At 35.7% G+C, this 18979-nt stretch overlaps 1 protein-coding gene across 3 annotated transcripts in view; it reads right to left on the bottom strand.

Annotated features, from left to right (window-relative positions):
* LOC127657636 (collagen alpha-6(IV) chain-like) overlaps nucleotides 1-18979 on the bottom strand; it is a 167196-nt gene that overhangs the window by 85495 nt on the left and 62722 nt on the right. For all 3 annotated transcript variants that reach the window (XM_052146505.1, XM_052146513.1, XM_052146510.1), the window contains exon 4: nucleotides 7497-7574. In XM_052146505.1, coding sequence (XP_052002465.1) covers nucleotides 7497-7574 — 78 coding nt within the window. The remainder of the gene's footprint in view (nucleotides 1-7496; nucleotides 7575-18979) is intronic.

Here is an 18979-nt window from a genome sequence, read left to right as displayed (position 1 = left end):
TAAGCATAGCACTATGCGATACGGCATACGCGCAAAATCAGTGGGCATGGCCATGAAGTTTTAATGATTTGGTGCAAGTATGAGCTAAGTCTAGGCACAAGTGGGTTGGCGAAATCGCACACGCAAGGCACTAATAGGCTGGGTCAAGTGCTAATTAAATTTAGAGGTTCTTCTCCGGTTATTGCACTTTCTGCATCCTATTATACTGTATATTCCATTCCCTCTCAAGCAACGTCAATATAAATAAAGCCCTTTCATAAGAATTTGTTCATATAAATTCAGAAGTTGATGTATGGTTGTATGTTCTCTACCGGCCTCTCTGGGACTGTTGGCAATTGGTCTGTTTGCGGTGTCTAACCTGCTTGAAATATGCTTTCCTTCTCTCCCATTGTCCAATGTATACTAAATTTTATGTTTAATTTCTGTACAGCATCCTTAAGCTTTGGAAAAGTGCTACACAAAATAAACATTATTATAATCATTATTATAATCATATTGATTTACTTACAAATCATAGCTAGTATTTAAATGATCGATAGCTCTTTGATATCATCTGCTGGTGGAATCCCCAAACTGCAAATGGAGGAAGTACGTTTGGACTTAGAGATCAGACGTGGTTTTCAAACGTCTTAGCACAATTACTTATTTTTTTAGGAAAATAACAAATTGTGGCACTTAATTTACATACAAAACACTAGGGACGTGCTGAAAGACTAAGTTCACTGGCAGTTAAATGACAATTTTAAGTCGACTAGTCTAAAAAGTAACTAACCTTCAGACAACAGTAAAAAAAAAAAGTTGATTAAAGACCCATTTAAAATACTTAATCTATTCCAAATTCAAAGCTAAATTCCACTGAAAAGGGGCATTTATCTGCGACATGCTCGCCTTGTAATATGATCATTGTACATTAAACATGACACGCATTCACTGAATCAACGTTAGCGAATAGGCATATTTAATAGGCATATTTATTGAAAACAATTAAATGAATAGTGCAGGACCAATAGAGCAACCCAGCCTGTTCTAAACGGAATTCACCACGTAAAAGTTAATTAACATTTTAAAACAGTCAGGACATTGTTCATAATAATTAGCAGGTAGACTGAGCCAGATCTACAAGAATAAAATATAGTTTAACCCGTTAAGCATTCTGCACCTTGTTGAAAATAAACAGTCATTTTCTAGGCTACTTACTCAAAAGCATACATTTTTGATGAGCAAAATTACTGGTTCGGTGAAAGACGGGACTTGACTCACCTGATGCGGCTATCCTGCGCTTGATAAAGCCTGCACAGCAGAAAAATAATGTGCAAGCATGCACAGATTTAAAGAATACGCAAATGTGAAAACATCCATAGGGACTTTCGAACATTTGGAAATTCGATTCCCACACCACCACCGAAGTGATTTCATAACTACATTGCTGAGTTTGCTTGTCTAGCGAGAGGACAGTTTAAATTAACACGCAGCCTGAGATGAATTTAAACTTTGTATCTGCTCCAGATATTCTCTTTTTAAAATAATATTTGTATTATTAATTCTATATAAAATATGTAACATTAATATGACAGTAATTTAAGCGCAGTCTCTGTAAAAATATAAAGTCAAATGTAAATGTAAAAAATTATGATCAGTTTGATGGGGGAAATATTAACTGACAAGTAATTCCAGTGTCTACTAGCAGCATCAGAACAGTTTAGTCAACTAGTCTTGCACATCTCTACAAAACACCCACAGTTTGCATGTATAAACCCACAGATAACGCAAACACTCCCACCCACGCCCACTTGTGCTTTGCTCTGGTACCAAAATTTTGCTTAGAATTAGGGCTCTCACGAAAATTGGATAATAATGAAAATAGAGCCCTTCCATGGCTGGGTTTCCATCAAAATGTTTTGCATATTTAATGTGCATTTCTGAAAATTCGACTAAACAAAATGCAAAGCACTGCACGTTTCCATGAACTGTAAATGCGCATTATCTTGAGGGAGCCGCCTTTTCGTCATGGAGCAGCTGAATGACCTCTTTGCTTTGGGGATAGTTGTATTTGCTGTAATATTAAATAATAATATAAACAAATAATAATTGTTATTACAGTATATGCTGCCAGGAGACATCGCAGAATAAGTGCAAAAGCTCACATAATGAGGGCTCAAATGGCTATTCCCATTCGCCGACAGCCTCCATATACCTGGAAGTGACCATGCTGAAAAACTGTTCTGGTGGATTTTGAATACTCACTTTAACGACGATCTGTGGGTGAAGCACTTTTGAATGCTTGACTGAAAATTTACCAAATCGTAGTAAGTGTAATAAATGTGCAAATGTAAAAATATTTAAAGGGGAAATTAAAACTTTAAAAAAACCACTGTAAATATTGAAGAATTTAACAAATAGTCTCTTGCAGCATCTATGCCGGGTTTTTTTTTTTTAACATAGTACTTTTGATATAGTGGCCAATGATGTTAAATCTGGAATTCTATTTTCATGACTAGGTTCCAATCTCATCTATATTTTGTGTTACAAATGTGTATAAAATGTGTCAAACAGTGACATTAGCTTGTATAATTATTATAAATTCAATTCTATGACATCATATAAATGGATAGTATGTAAAAAAATACATATTTTTAAAAAGCAAAATGTGATTAAAATGATGAAAAGCTAAATATGAAAATACAAAAATAAAACTCCCATACTATAGCACATAAAATTATATATATTAATGCTATATATATATATATATATGTGTGTGTGTGTGTGTGTGTGTGTGTGTGTGTGTGTGTGTGAAGATCTCCCCTTCCTGGGTGGATTAATATCTTTTTCAGTTGCTTTATGCTTACTTGTTGTCAAAATCTGTAGAGGGTTGATTGTATAACCTTTCACCAAAATGTCTCTCAAGTAGGAATACATTTTTCTTTTAAACAGTCTATTAAAACTCTAGCTTCTAAATGTCCAGTTAAAAATCCTTTATCAAGGCTTAACAGTAAGGATGGCCAGATGGCTCGGGTCCAGCGTGAGAGAGTTTCAGGATAGCTGAGGGAACGTTCACTTGCCCTATCCGTCCAGTGTCACTTCGTCTTATGTTCATTGCAAACTCAAACATGTTGCAAACTCCTTTTGGTATTCATTAATGGGTTGAACACTGTTGTTGTGAATTCTGCCAATTTAAAAATCTCATCAAGGTGAAGTTAATACTGGTTAATACAGATCCGCGTAAAAATAATCTGTGTTCGTCACTTCTCACTGGAGCTTACGCTACGCCTACGCCATATACCAGAACTTGACTCTCTTGTGAATGCGCGGATGGCCGTTACCTGAAGCCAGTGATTATAGTTTATAAAGTTATAGATATGGGTATTTTTTGTAAAAAAAAACCATCTCTTTGTTTCAGAAGGCCTTTATTAACCCCTGGAGATGTATGGATAACTTTTTTGATGGATGGATGGATGCGCTTTTTTGGGCTTCAAAATCTAAGGTACCATTCAATCCCATTATAAAGCTTGGAAGAGCCAGGATATTTGTTTATATAACTCTGATTGTGTCTGAGTGAAAGAAGAAAGACATTACACCTAGGAAGGCTTGAAGGTGAGTAAATTATGGGATAATTTTCATTTTTGGGTGAACTAACCCTTTAAATGTTACTTGATTTAACTGCAGCATTTGATCCAGTTGATTACATTAAAGAGATGGGTGGGAATATCTGGGGAGGCTTTAGAATGGTTTATTTTCCTACTTGAGGAATAGGACATTTGTAGTGTCGGTTGGAGATGCCCTCCTCTTCAAAAATTAATTATGGTGTTCCGCAAGGATCCCTGTTTTGCCCAATATTGTTTTCACTATATATGCTACCACTTGGTTATGTGATTCAAAAATACAACATTAATTTTCATTGCTAAGCATATGACCTGCACTTGTGTTTGTTGTTGAATCCCAGTGATCTGTATAATTTAAATGTTATTCAACTGTGTATAGCAGGTATAAAAAATTGGATGGCAACTCATTTCCTTCAGTTAAATACTGACACAACAGAGGTTGTTATAATTGGCCTTGATTCTGAAAAAAAGTCAGATTGAGTCAACACTTTATCAAGTGGTCCCAAATATTCAGCAGGTGGTGAGAAATCTAGGAGTCTATCTTTGATACTAATTACAAGTCAGTTAAATCCTGTTTTTATCAGTTAAGCAAAATTTCTAAGGTGAGAAATGTCTTGAGTTTCAAGGGTACAGAAACTCAAACATGCTTTTATTTTGACTAGCCTTGATTATTGTAATGCCCTTTTTTCAGTGTTAAATCAACACACTTGAGCGCGGCAACAATCAGTGCAAAATGCTGCAGCTAGACTTTTAGTCTTTTAATCATATTACTCCAGTTTTAGCTTCTTTGCATTGGTTGCCAATTCATTTGGGTTGATTTTAAGATGTTATTAATTACGTATAATGTACTGTACTGTAAGGCATTACATGGGTTTGCACCAGAATAGAACTTTAATAGAACTTTTAAGACCTTATGAAACAGTTAGACCTCTTAGATCTTCTTGTAGTGAACTGATTGCTGTTCCAATATCCAGAAACAAAACAAAAGGTGGAAGGCTCCACGATTATGGAACAGCCTGTCTGGCTGTGGCTCAGTTGGTAGAGCAGGTCGGCCACTAATCGCAGGGTTGGTGGTTTGAATCCCGGCCCACATACCGAAGTGTCCTTGGGCAAGACACTGAACCCCAAGTTGCTCCCAATGGCAGGCTAGCACCTTACATAGCAGCTCTGCCGCCATTGGTGTATGAATGTGTGTGTGAATGGGTGAATGAGACGCAGTGTAAAGCGCTTTGAATACTGTTAAGGCATAAAAAGGCGCTATATAAGTGCAGGACATTTACCATTTTTGCTTTACTCTGTGTATTGTTTTGTCAAATACTTTGTGTTTAATCACTAAAATGTGCATTTATAAATTCTTAATAAATATAGAATTAATATAAACAGAATGTCCAGTGCTATGTTTGCTGTTCAGATTACAACTAAATAACAGATTTGATTTGGATACCAAAACATTTGATATGGGCTGTCAGTGTGAACACACTACAAACTCAGTGTAAACTAGGGTACAAAAGCTAACAACTGCTTACAACCCCAATTCAGAAAAAGTTGTGACAGTATAAAAAAGTGCTAATAAAAACAAAAAGGATATTTGTAAATTATATTCACCCTTTGCTATATTGAAAGCACTACAACTACACAATATATGATGTTTTTCCTTCTAGATTTCATAGATTTGTTTAAATTTCCAGTAAGTTTAAATCAGATGATTTGCAACACACTCCAAAAAAGTTGAGACCGGGGCAATTTAAGACTAATAACAATTTGACAACTTGAAATAACAAGGCAATGTGAAACAGGAGATGTTAAACTGTTGAGGTAATCATGTCATAGTATATAAGGAGCCTCCAAAAACAGCCTAGTCCTTCAAGAGCAAGGATTATTTGAGACTTGTCAATTTGCCCATAAATGCTTCAGCAAATAATCCAGCACTTTGAGAACAATGTTCCTCAAAGACAAATTGGAAGGATTTTGGGCATTTTACCCTCTACAGTGCACATAGTTAAAAGATTCAAGGAATCCGGTCAAATCTCGGTGTGTAAAGGTCAAGACGAAATCCACTTCTGATCATATCTGGCCTTTATTAAAAATGTCATTCATCTTTAATGGATATCATGAACATGGGCTTGAGAGTACTTTAGTAAACCTTTTGCCGCTGCATCCACAGATGCAAGTTAAGACTTAACTATGAAAAGCAGAAGCCCTACATCAACACTGTCCAGAAGCGCTGCCGACTTCTCTGGGCTCAGTCTCATCTTAGATGGAAAGTAGAACAGTGGAACTGTGTTTTTTGGTCTGAAGAGTCCACATTTCAAATAGCTTTTGAGAAACACAAATGTCGTGTTCTCCTGGTCAAAGAGGAAAATGACCATCTAAGCTGTTATTAGCGTTAGGTCCAGGGGTGTGTCAGTGTCCATGGCATGGGTAACTCGCACATCTGTGAGGGCACCATTAATGCAAAAAAATATGTAAAAACTTTGGAGCAACATATACTACCATCCAGCACTGTCTTTTCCAGGGACATTTTGCATGCAACAATAAAGTAATGCAAGATAAGTTCACACAAGGGAATTTATTAAGCTTATTTATTTGTATTATTATTGTTTTTACATTTATGATTGTCTTTAGTTCTTAATCTGTAGGCTATAAATAATTTTTCATCTGTGTTGACGGATGCTTGCGTGATGGCAAATTGAGCCATTGGAGATGGTAAATGTTTGGATTTGGGGAGGTGGTTAAATAGGATTTTTTTATCACTTCGTTATTTTATTGAATTTTTGTTTAAAGTGAAATTTGAATTTAGAAATGTCTTTTGTTAATGATTTTCATGTTTCAATAAATGAATAAAATTTTGAAAAGCAAAAAAATTCACCGACCCTCGGCAGGGGGGGTTGACGGATATCGCGGTTGTAAGCGGATATCGCAAAATGTTTAAAGGCAATAATCTCAAAAATATTTTTTACATATCGCCCAGCCCTAGTTCTGACCTGTCTCCAATTGAGAATGTTTGGCGCATTATGAAGCACATTAGATGGCAAAGAATACCCCATACAATTGTGCAGTTGAAGACCTGCATAATGGATGAAAGGGAGAAAATTCCACTTTCAAAACGTACCAAACTTGTGTCTTCAGTGCCTAAATACTTAAAAGTGTTATTAGAAGAAATGGTGATGTTTCACAGTGGAAAACACTTGACTGTCCCAACTTTTTGGAGTGTGTTGCAATCATCAGATTTGAAATGACCGTACATCAAAAAAAAACAACAATGAAATTCACAAGGTAAAACATCATATAATATGTAGTTGTAGTGCTTTCATTATAGCAAATGGTGAATATAATTTACAAATCACTCCTTATTGTTTTTATTAGCATTTTTCATACTGTCCCAACTTTTTCAGAATTGAGGTTGTAAGTATGTGGATCTATTTTTACTCAGAATATCTAGCAAAGGACAAATGAATGAGAGCCCTATGAGAGTGTGGAAACGCTTCAGTCTCCTATCAGTTAGGTGAGAAAATAGGAAAACTCAAGACTATGGGACTTCATGTTTGTTCTACTCCATATCTGTCTATGTATATTATTGCAATGCGATTTGATTGAAAAAAGAATAACATTTGAGAACTGTGATAAAAAAATGGACAGAAAAAGATACAAAGGCCTGGATGATATGTTTCTTTGTTAATGTTCACCCACTCAGTTACTTGAGAACTTGGATGTTTGTGTGTGTGTGTGTGTGTGTGTGTGTGTGTGTGTGTGTGTGTGTGTGTGTGTGTGTGCGCGCACATGCAGGTGTTTGAATTCCTGAAAGTAAATTCGGAGTGATAGATGATGTATTGGATGACATCAGGAGAGTGGTATGAACAGTATCAACAATTGCAAACTAAGTTTCTCATCACTCACCCTGCTACCCTTTAAGGGCAAACACGGGCACGCTCCATCACATTTCCGGCCAGCACATGGTTCCTGAAACTCTGAACCCTGCAAATACAAAGAGACACATAGGGACAAGATTAAATCCTATATACTCTATACCCTGACAGTAGTAGTGTAATTAAAATGGCAAGTAAATTGCAATACCTGCACTCAAATTAAGTGCTTACAAAGATCTGCATTCAAGTCATTTCTAGTCATCCAGCAACAGAACTTTAACGTAAGCATTTAAAAAGCATCAATATACACATAAAATTATTGATCAACAGTTGTGTGTGAATTGGACTTATTCATGAAGTATGAGGGAATTTCTGTGTACACTGTGCGTAAAACTATTTTTACATCAATTACATTAAATTCGGTTTCAATTGCCATTTTAAGAATGGATTAATGAACATGCGAACATGTGTGGCCCAATGTGTGTACACAACACAATGTTGTGGCATAGTTTGTAAAAGTAAAAGCAGAGCTTGACTGATTACTCTAGGATCGGTTACTCTAGTATTCATTGATTGGTTTCTCTCTCTGCAGTGTTATGTGATATCAAAGCTAAAGAAAACAGCAATGTGACAAACAACGTTGTACCAAACACCAGTCCAAGAATACACAGATATACTCCAATTATCTAGGTGCGTAGATCCAAAACTACACAAATGGAAGGAAGGATAAATCTGCACTCAAAAATTAGCTAAATCTCACATCAATTTATTTATACATGGGCGGCATCAGAGTAAAAACATTTGCAGAAAGAGCAAAAAGTGCCAAGTGCAGCAGAAAAACTTTTTTGTGTTTATCCCTTCATCAGTGCTAAATACCTACGAGTACACATCTGCAATCATTTATAGTACAAGCCTTTACCTTTAACATTCTAATTTGAATCATGTAACTAGCTCAAACGTCAACAGTCAAGACATGTAGTTACTGTATATAGATTCCAAGAAACATTGCTTGTATCTATAAATACAAGCAGCCATATCACCCTGCAGCTCTTGCTGGTTGCCTTCCATAGCTAAGCAGGGTTGAGTCTGGCCAGTACCTGGATGGGAGACCTCCTGGGAAAAACTAAGGTTGCTGCTGGAAGGTATTAGGAAGGCCAGCAGGGGGTACTCACCCTGTGGTCTGTGTGGGTCCTAATGCCCCAGTATAGTAATGGGGACAATATACCGTAAAAAGGCACTATCTTTCAGATGAGATGTTAAACTGAGGTCCTGACTCTCTGTGGTCATTAAAAAATCACAGGAAACTTCTAGTAAAGAGTAGGGGTGAAACACTGGTGTCCTGGCCAAATTTCCCCCATTGCCCTTCTCAATCATGGCCTCCTAATAATCCCCATCCTTTAATTGGCTCTATAACTCTACTCTCTACTCTCCACCAATAGCTGATATGTGGTGAGCACACTATGGCAGCCATTGCTTCACACTGGTGGTGGTTGAGCAGATTCCCCCTATACTATGTAAAGTGCTTTGAGTGCCTAGAAAAGCACTATATAAAATCTAAGGAATTTAATAAAAACACATTACATTTTAGGATCAAATATACATTATTTCTAATTCATATAAAATATATTTTTGCACATTGATATAGAAAGGACATTTTGTACAATCACATTGTTTCTATTTTTCATCCATTAATTTTTGTTCTAGACTATGGTGTATACACATATGTACATAACAGTCAACCTTGTATAGATCTGTATATCAAGAAACAATTAACATAATAACTTAATAACATTTCAATCTACAAAAAACAACCCAAAGAGAGATCTTCATTCATTCCCAGAGGATACATTGAATTCAAATAAAAAAATCCATCTACATTCCCACTGTAAGAATCTACATTCGATATTCCCTCCTCTACGGTGATATTTAATTTGTTCAATCACTAGAAAGTTCAATTCAGAAATGGAGTGAAATGCAATACACATCCTCCACATATCTTTTCCACATGATGATATTATGTTAGGATGGGTTATTATTCCAAATATATCTCTCCTCTGGGTATCCCATGAATAACCCATTGGAACACATCACTGCCCTTGCATTTGAAGAAAATATTTGTCTTCAAAAAGTGGTAGTTTTTTCCTAATAGCAGTGAAATCATGTTAATAACAAACTCAGAAGAGGGAGATTTTTCAACTCTTTGTTCAAGAAAATGTTTCATAGCTTTATTGTGAAGAATGTATAATGAAACAACATCAATTGTTACTAGATCCATTGTTAAATATATTAGATATGTCCCCAACTATATTAATCTCTGATAACTGTGCTAAGAAAAAAATCACCTGTATTTCTCAAATATGAGGGAAGCTGTTCAACCAGAGGTCTTAATATCTGATCAAAATAATGGGACATATTATGTTAATCAGATACAGCTAAACAAGACATGATTTCTGTTTTCATACCAACAAATAAAAAAGAAAAACTCAAGGACTAGAGGTCATTCAGTTCTAAACCTCACCCTTCTTACTACAGAATGCTCTCTCTCTCTCTTTCTCTCTCTCTCACACACACTCACACACGCTTGTTCCACCTTTTTCAATCATATATCACTTTTGAGTAGTGCTCTTTCTCTCTGAAACCCCCTAACACACACACACACACACACACACACACACACACACACACACACACACACACACACACACACACACACACACACACTATTTGAACTGCATTAAAAGTTTTATAGAATGTAGATGTGAAGGTTCACACATTATTTTGAGGCCATGACAGATCATCCTCCTTTCCGTTTTCAGCCTGTTTTATCATTTGCTAAACGAAAACTCTGATTACTTAGAAAAGTAATAGTATACCTCTTTTCAACAAGCTGCACAATTTGAGATATCATTCTAGTCCATTGCATTAATGGTTAAGGGACAAGTTACATACCTTACATGCCTATATCCCTATCCTGAAGTATGAGCAATAGTAATAGTGATGCTTGCCTTACTGTACCTTGCCTTACTTTTAACTGGCTGCCAACAGTGAGTTGTAAAAATATAAAGCCTGTACATCAACATTTTTGGTCAAATATCAGATTCTACATAACAACAGGTCTTTTCTTAACCTATAGGATAAGCTTAGTGAAAAACAATCCTCCTTATTCAGGAGACCTGTGAATAATGTGATCAATAAAAGCTGCTTTTATAAGACTGCTTAGAGCAGGCCTGCCCCTGCTGGAGGTCAAAGGTCACTGGATAGTGTTTCACTCTGATTACAGGATGAAAAGGTGCAGACAAGAGGGGATGAGGGTCCTTTGATGTTTTGGACAGTAGGTACTTGGCCAAGGGGTCAGGGGTGTTCGGACAGCCATCTAGAAAAAAATGTAAAGGTCCTGCAGTGATAGCAAAGACCTTATTTACAAATAACAAAAGGCATGAGTGTGTATGAAAGTGATGTAAGGCCTGCAGTGGAACCTGTCTCTACTCAGAGCGCCACATGACTCCACAAAGCCTGGGAATTTTCAAACTTGTGACTGCATTTTTTCTTTGAAAGAAAGAGATTTTGGCTGAGGCAAATAACTGAGGGGTATAAAGTGAGTGAAAACATGAGAATAAGTAAGAGAATGAGTACGGATAAAGAAAATGGGGGGGACAAGAGAGGGAAACAATAAAAGTAGGTTAGAAAGCCGGGATTGCCCTAGCCAGCCCTTTCTCTTCTATTGATCTCCTGTTTACTGCTAATTGCTCTGACAGAAACAGGCCAGAAAGTCTAACAACAGGAATTCAAACATAAGTAGAGACTGAGGGAGGGAGAGAGGGAGAGAGAGAGAGAGAGAGAGAGAGAGAGAGAGAGAGAGAGAGAGAGAAAGAAAAAACAGATACCAGGCAAAGACAAATCCTGACCAAATACAGGCTTAGTGACTATAATCTAGTCGCTGAAAAGGACAGACTGAGAAAATGTTGGAAACCAAAGGATTAAAGATTCTGTGAACATTGTACAGCAGGTGAGGTTGAAAACAGAAATACATTGTCTATCTTTTGAAAAAATTTACATAGAAATGTATGTTTTTGTAGCTCAGCTTGGTAGAGCGCAACCAACACCAACGTCATAGGTTTAATTCCAATGTAACAGTACAGTACAAAAAAATGCATTACTTGAATGAGCTGTAAGGGGCCTCGGGATGTCGAAAGTGCCGGTACTTCGGTCCCAAGTCAATACTAAGTCGATACCAGTGTTTCTGCAGTACCAGTAGTACCAAGCATCGACTCAATTTGGTCTGTCTGACTGACACACAACTGCTTTCAAATGCTTACATTATTTTAAGTGCTTTTTAAAACTGTTACTCCTTTTACACTGAAATTGACAATTAATCAAATTAAAATCGTTATATGTCCTAGTGTGATTATTAAACCGCAAAAGTTTTAATTAAAATATATATAGCCTGCATGTGCTGCGCGCTTCAAAGTAAATGTGTGATGCCAATCATACTGAAAAAAAAATTATGAGCACATTGTGCTTGTTGTAGTAGGACAGAAAAGAGCAAACATTCACTGTGAAGTGCACAGCACCTGCAGTCTATATTTTTATATAATTAAATTGCAGCATTTTTAACTTTAATAATCACACTGGGCCATATAATAAAGATCTTATCCTGAGGTATAATACTACTGTCCAAAACACGGCTTCATGCAAAAAGTTTGAAATTTAAGAAATTGCGACAGAAATGTATTACTACTGTATATTATAATGCACTATTTACTGTAATAATGATAATAATAATATTTATTATTATTATTAGAAATATAGCTGCAAAGTGTGGCAAAGAGACATCACAAGGTTAGAGTCAGCACACAAGTGTGGATTATCTTTTGGACTATAGATGGTGCTGTTTCAAAACTGCTCAGGTATCCCTGGGCGTGATGTAGATCATGCATTTAAAAAAAAAAAAAAAAAATCTGACAATGATATTTTTTAAAGATATTTCACTTTTTAATCAAATTAAATATAACATTATAGCTGATGTGGGAAAAATATATATATCGTTGAAATACTCATGACACAAGGAGTCAAAAAACACCAACCTAATGATTTTAAAACATACAGTTCCAAAGTTATGGGCAAAATATTTTTCTTTTTTTATATACATATTTTGACCCATAGGTGGTGCTGTCTCCAAACTGTGCATGTATCGTCAGATCATGGTCCTGATGAAGCATAACTAGTTTCATCTCAATATGACACACTGTTGGCGAGATACAACCTCTAATCCATTTTCACGTCGACCTTATTAAATTTGCGTTGGCAAATTTTCTGAACGGTAGAACAAATTTAAATGATTTCTGGTCAGTTAATGGGCAGAGTTTTAATGTAAGGGGTCCATTTGAATCATCAGGAATAGAGTAATCATACAAAAAAGAATGGTGTTTCTATGACAAATGATTCAAAAGATATATGCAAAAGAATAGTGAATTTTTGAACTGGTGGTGGCACTATAAAGTATAATCTAGTACCCAATAATACCCAAATATGGTATAGGGGCTATTCATATATAAATTTTCCTATGTACGGTTCATAGGGCTGCCATAGACTCCCAGCCAGAATAATAATAATACTAACCAATACAATAGGGGGCTACGCACCTTCGGTACTTGGCCCCTAATTATATTTAAGCAATATATCCAAGCAAGAGTTTTGAATATGCTGAATAAAAGTTTTCATCAATGTTTTCATTTATAGATTTGTGCAACAAAATTTCAGTAGTCATTACCAAAACCAGTAACATTTCACAATTCTCAGTACTACAAAAATAAGGCCAATGTTGTTTTTGAAAAATGAAAACTGATTTAATAGCGTCTTACTTAAAAATTAAGAAAAGAAAGAAAGAAAGAAACTTGAAGGAATCTTACTTAATACAGACACATTTTAAGGAAACATGGAATTGTTTTAATTTATTATTTACATTTATTTTATTTAACTTTGTTAAATAGAATACATGAGTGTGTTCAATAGCATATTATATATTTTTTGTAGTATCGAAATTGGTATTGAGAATTGTGAAATTTTACTGGTTTTGGTAATGACTACTGAAATTTTGGTATCGTAACATTCCTAAAGGGGCTGTTCAGACCAAAAGCGTTTTGTGTTGTCCACACTCTTTTTCAATTGTTTTTCTATGTAAACATGGGTTAACAAGGGGTTCTCAACAAATGGATGGTTATGTTAATCAAATCTATCATCAAGTTCCTGTTTGCATTCAAATGTTTATCTAGACTCCAGTATACGGGTTGGTATGCATCTGTACAGTGGTATCAGAATCATCTGATTCTGAAGTGTAGCGACGCATCTGAAGTATCTGTTTTAAAAGCGTCAAATAGACACCTGTTTGGCTCTGTATGTGGATACGGCTCAATGGACAGAGCAATGCAAGCACAAAGCAGGTGCGTGTGTTTACTCAGACAGATCTGGAACGCTTAAACGTGCACCTCTGGTCATTGCAGCGCTGCAAGAACCAGTGAGAAGGGCGGCACGAGACGCAGAAACCATTCGAATTCGCCACAGAATTTTACATGACCACCCTTAAATTTACTATAGTAACACTAACTGTACATTAGGCAGAAATATATTAATAATACATATTATCATATCACTACTTCAGCTCTATTAAAGTTGTCATAGGATACATTAGGGGAGTGAGGGAATATTATACATTTTTGTTACAAATTTTAAATGTTATATTTAGTATTTTTTGTTTTTATGTGTTTTAGAGTAGGCCTACTGTTTGCAATTACAAAAATGCCATAAATGCCATAAAGCTAACCATAGTGGTGAAGAAGATCCATGCTTCCATGTGTTTACTATGATCTTGTAACAAATATCAGTTAAAAATTTTTTTTATTTTTTAGATGAAATAGAAATGCGTAAATCCTAAAAACATAGGCTAAAATATTTTTATTTGAGTGTAAGAAAATATAACTGATTTTGTTTGACTTCAGAAATTCCAAGAGATGACTCATTTGAATCAGTAAGAACCTGATGAAAGTTCCAACTCAGTCACACTGTTAGAATAAATTCGTCACATAAATTAGATGTTTTAAAAATTTACTTTTAACTTTTTATAGATGTTATAGATAACCTTACTGTTGTTGACACCAGTAAATTGACATCTACAGCAACTCAAAATCAATGCTGTAATGTAGAATGAGCATTTCAGTGGGACAAAATATGCAATATTATTGCTCTGTTCACTTATTTTTGAAATATAATAACAATACCACTTGTATTATTAGTTTCTGTATTGTAATTTTCATTTTATAGGCCCCAGAGGTAGCCATCCATCAGCTTAAATTTAGGAAATGCAAGGTTTGTTCTCACAATCATGATGCTTAAGCCTGCTGAATTTATTAACAAAACTTTAAAATGATGCAATGCATTTGCATCCAGCAAATTAAGTTTTATGGTTTTTTTTTAAACTTTTTTTTGGTAACACAAAGTCTCCGCTTTCAAATTGTCCCATCATTTGGGAATGAAGTAAGGGGGAGTTCATCAAAAAAAGGTTGAGAAGCATTGGCTTAGATGGACATCTTTGACCATTGCGACCATTTCACTGTTTTTTCAGCATCTCATGCAGGAGTGCCATGTTTTTATAAGCCTTGTCGAGTTCAAAAGAACTCCACAGAGCATTTTTAGTGCAAAGACACATTTGGTGAGAACGGCCCCCAAGTCACTTGATGGATAAAAGTTTTATTCTTAAGTCAGAAAAAAAAACATAGCAACCCTGCAAACACCCCTCTAACCCTGCAAACACCCCTTGTAGGATAATCCAACAACCCTATCTCAGTTTTAAACTTCTGATCCTGTCCCTGTGGACCTGGTAGTGAACTGAAAACATAAGTCATATGGGCTTGCATTTGGGCTCATCTCCTGTACATTGAGAAAACCTCTACAAGCCTCTTACAATAGCACAGTTTGACATTCAACTGCAGCATGTGCAGTGGAATTGAAAGAGCTATTCGGAGGAGGACAAAGACTGCAACTTGGGCAGAAATCTCTGTGCACACATATCTAAAAACACATACTCAGTATGAGCATAGATCCATTTAAACATTTCGCAAAAGGTCTTATCTTCCACTTTAGTGTTTTCCACTAATGCAACCACTGAAAGCAGCCTGACACACCTGAAGTTAATTTGCACATGTTATTGTGTATGCATGCCTCTTCACCTTTAGCCCATTTGCAAAGAATCTTCCATAAACCTTAGCTTTTTCATTATAAATCACAGTACATTAAACGAGTGGTGAAATCATAACAACATGCACAAACAATGACCACAAAAACACACCCACATCCACATACAGGCCCACACACAAACCCTCTGAGTGAGGTTAACCTACTATTTCCCCTCACGCTACAGGGATGTTTGTCTGCTCACATTCCCTCCATCAACTGCTGTCATCAATCAATCCACCCATATTTGTGCATGATGGAACAGAAAACAAGGTAGAGAAAACACCAGAAGAAAGGGAAAGGATGTGAGACCGAGAGAAGTTTGTCCTGCTCTCCCGAGACAGATGAGCTGCTCCAACAGATGGCACAGCCTGGGGCTCCTCCATGAGCGTTCTTCATTTTGCACTTTGAAACTGTTACACCTCCAAATTTACACATTAAATAAACACAAAAATAACACATTTAATTTATTTCTCCTTGCAGGTGATAAAGATAAATCTTCACCAAATATGCAATGAAGACTAACACTTTTAAGAAAATAATTGATCAAAATAAGCAACTCTAGGGTGCGCACAGTGAATTTACCAAGGATAAGTAGGGATTTTCAGCACAAAGTGAAACAGGCTTTAAACATGGCTCAGCCAATCAGATTTTATGGCCAAAACTATAATTTTTTTTGTGAATTTTGTTAATTTTTTTCCATTCTCCAGACAATTTTTATTTTACAAAAGTCCCAAGTACCCCCAAGACAAGTTTGCATATAGTCATTTAGCAATAATTGCATTTAGATATCATATGCTATGTCTATAGCAGACATTAAATAACACTATCCAGATGAAAATGAAAACATCACATCTTGATGACACACGGTAGGGTTCAAAACGTTATGTGTGCTTTTTGAGTCCTTTTATCTTTCACCCCATTCACACAGATTCTAAACAGACAACATAAAAAGACACATTTGTGGAAACCAATCCTGTGGTTAATCAGATGTTTATACTTCAGTATGTTTATTCTTTCATATTTAATTTATGTTTGCATTTTTCCTTGACAAATAAACCTATAGCTGAGATGCAGAAGGTAACATTCAGACACACTAAAGCTCCAATGCCTTTCATGTGGGCCTGCTGGTCACATGTGTCCATTCTCACAGCTGTGTTTAAACACTCAGTGTTTCACAGTTTACCTGATGCCAAACAACCCCAAGTTCGCCACTATCAACATCATCTACATTTGGTTTTATGGTCTCTTAAAACCCCAGCCACCCATTGACAGACTCTGACCTGCACTGTACTGATGTCATCAAGTACAATAAAAATCTGAGCAACACAACATACTTCAAACGGTCTGAATAAACTGGATGACATCACAAAGCATCACAATATGTTTTGTGTATGTTTGTGGATACATTTTTGACACATGGGAGATATACTGTATAATGATGTTAAAAACGAATTTAATTGTTTCATTGCAATTGACTGCATAATTTTTCGTAGTTAATCACAATTAATCGCAGCATATGAAAGTGCAGAAATTTGACTCTAAATATACTTTTTTTCCTGTCAAAATGCATTTATTTCCTTTTTAGGAAAAACAAAACATGTAACAATATAAATCTAATACAATTTTCCAAACAAAGCCTTCCACAGTATAAAGATAGAAATGCACTAAAATAGCAACAATTAAACATTAACATTTAACATTAAATGTTCCCCAAAGTCTAAGTGGGAGGTTGACTAAGTAAAAGAACTAGTCCCTACATTGGTTTGCATATTCATTGCAATGAACATTAAATCTCTTAAACTGTAATCCTTCACAATGTTAATCAGCCTGCAGACTGTGGCTCTCTGCATTGTTACAGCACTCATGAAGCTGCATTTATGATTTGTGTCAGGGCATCAAGCACCGCTTTGAACTCCAATTGACATGTGCTTGCAGGCAAAAAATTCCCATTCTGGGTATTGGTTATAATTAAGACTTCGCATACTTCTATGTTAAATAAACTGCGCCTTACTTAGGCTGAAAAATATTGTAACAAATTCCATCCAGGCTTGTTTAGTACAAGAAATAGCCTTAAGAGCTCCTTTCCCCATCACGTTATCACTGACACTGAATCACTGTTGTGTGTTAGTCAGTGTAATGAGTCCAGACGGGCACATCGCAAAGGTTCCGCCCTTTCAACCAGGGTTTATGCTGCTTTATTAACAGTAAATATGTTCATCATGATTAACAAAAAATATTACGTTAAACTTTTTACATTAATTGCATGCTTTAACGTGTTCATTTTGACAGCACTACATGTAATATACTGTATATATATATATATATATATATATATATATATATATATAAATATAAAATATGATTAGGTATAAGCATATTGATCCAATGTATACAAAATTGTATCAGTTTATTTCAATGATGCATTCAAAGTATATTGTTTGAATCTTCCACAGTGCACTGAAATGTATTATCTGTATGAATATGTTATTCTTCAGCATCATTTATCCTTCTATGCATGTGTATTAGTCATATTTGTCTAAACTGACTGTTAATCGAAGGGTGTCGAATCAGTGGAATCATATGGAAAACAAGTTAAAAACAAGACACTCAAAACAGTAAAACCAATATTTTTTAATAAATGGCTCCAACTCTAAATTCTAACTGGATCAGCCACATTTTAAGCCATTGTTAATCAACCTCTAAACACACACCTGTGACCACTCATCATCTGAATTACATATTAATGCGATGAAAAATTGCTCTGCAAAAGTAAATCACTAAAATCTGCTTTGCTCCTCTTAATAACAAGTTAATTTTCCCTTTAATTTGTTTGGAATGTGTCCCACTCTGCATTTTTTGCATTTATCTTCCAAGGTACAGCAAAATCTCCAGCTAACCCATTTCTATCATCACATGGTACTGTATATACTGTACTGTCATACATCTCAGTTCTGTACACAAATGTTTTTTATAATACTACACTTAATCAAGGTATATAACCTAGACAGGTACATAAAAAAATATTGCTCACATTTTTAGGGGGATTAACTGAAACATTTTGGACTACTGCAATTGTCAAACCTGCCCATAGGCACATTTCATCATATGCAGAAGTCTGGGTGTCAGTGTGAAGCTCTTCTCTGGCATGCCCCAGCATCTGCCTACCTGATTGTGTGTGAGGATGTTAAGGCAAGGGCTTATACAAATGATCAAGCACAGATCCTTGACTCCTCTGATACAACTGGAATATATCAAGAATGGTAGCTGAGCATTCACTCAGTACAG

This window comes from Xyrauchen texanus, chromosome 2 (assembly GCF_025860055.1).
Source record: "Xyrauchen texanus isolate HMW12.3.18 chromosome 2, RBS_HiC_50CHRs, whole genome shotgun sequence".
In the NCBI taxonomy this organism is placed as follows: Eukaryota; Metazoa; Chordata; class Actinopteri; order Cypriniformes; family Catostomidae; genus Xyrauchen; species Xyrauchen texanus.
Note: the sequence above shows the minus strand (reverse complement) of the source record. Positions and strands in the feature narration are given on the sequence as shown.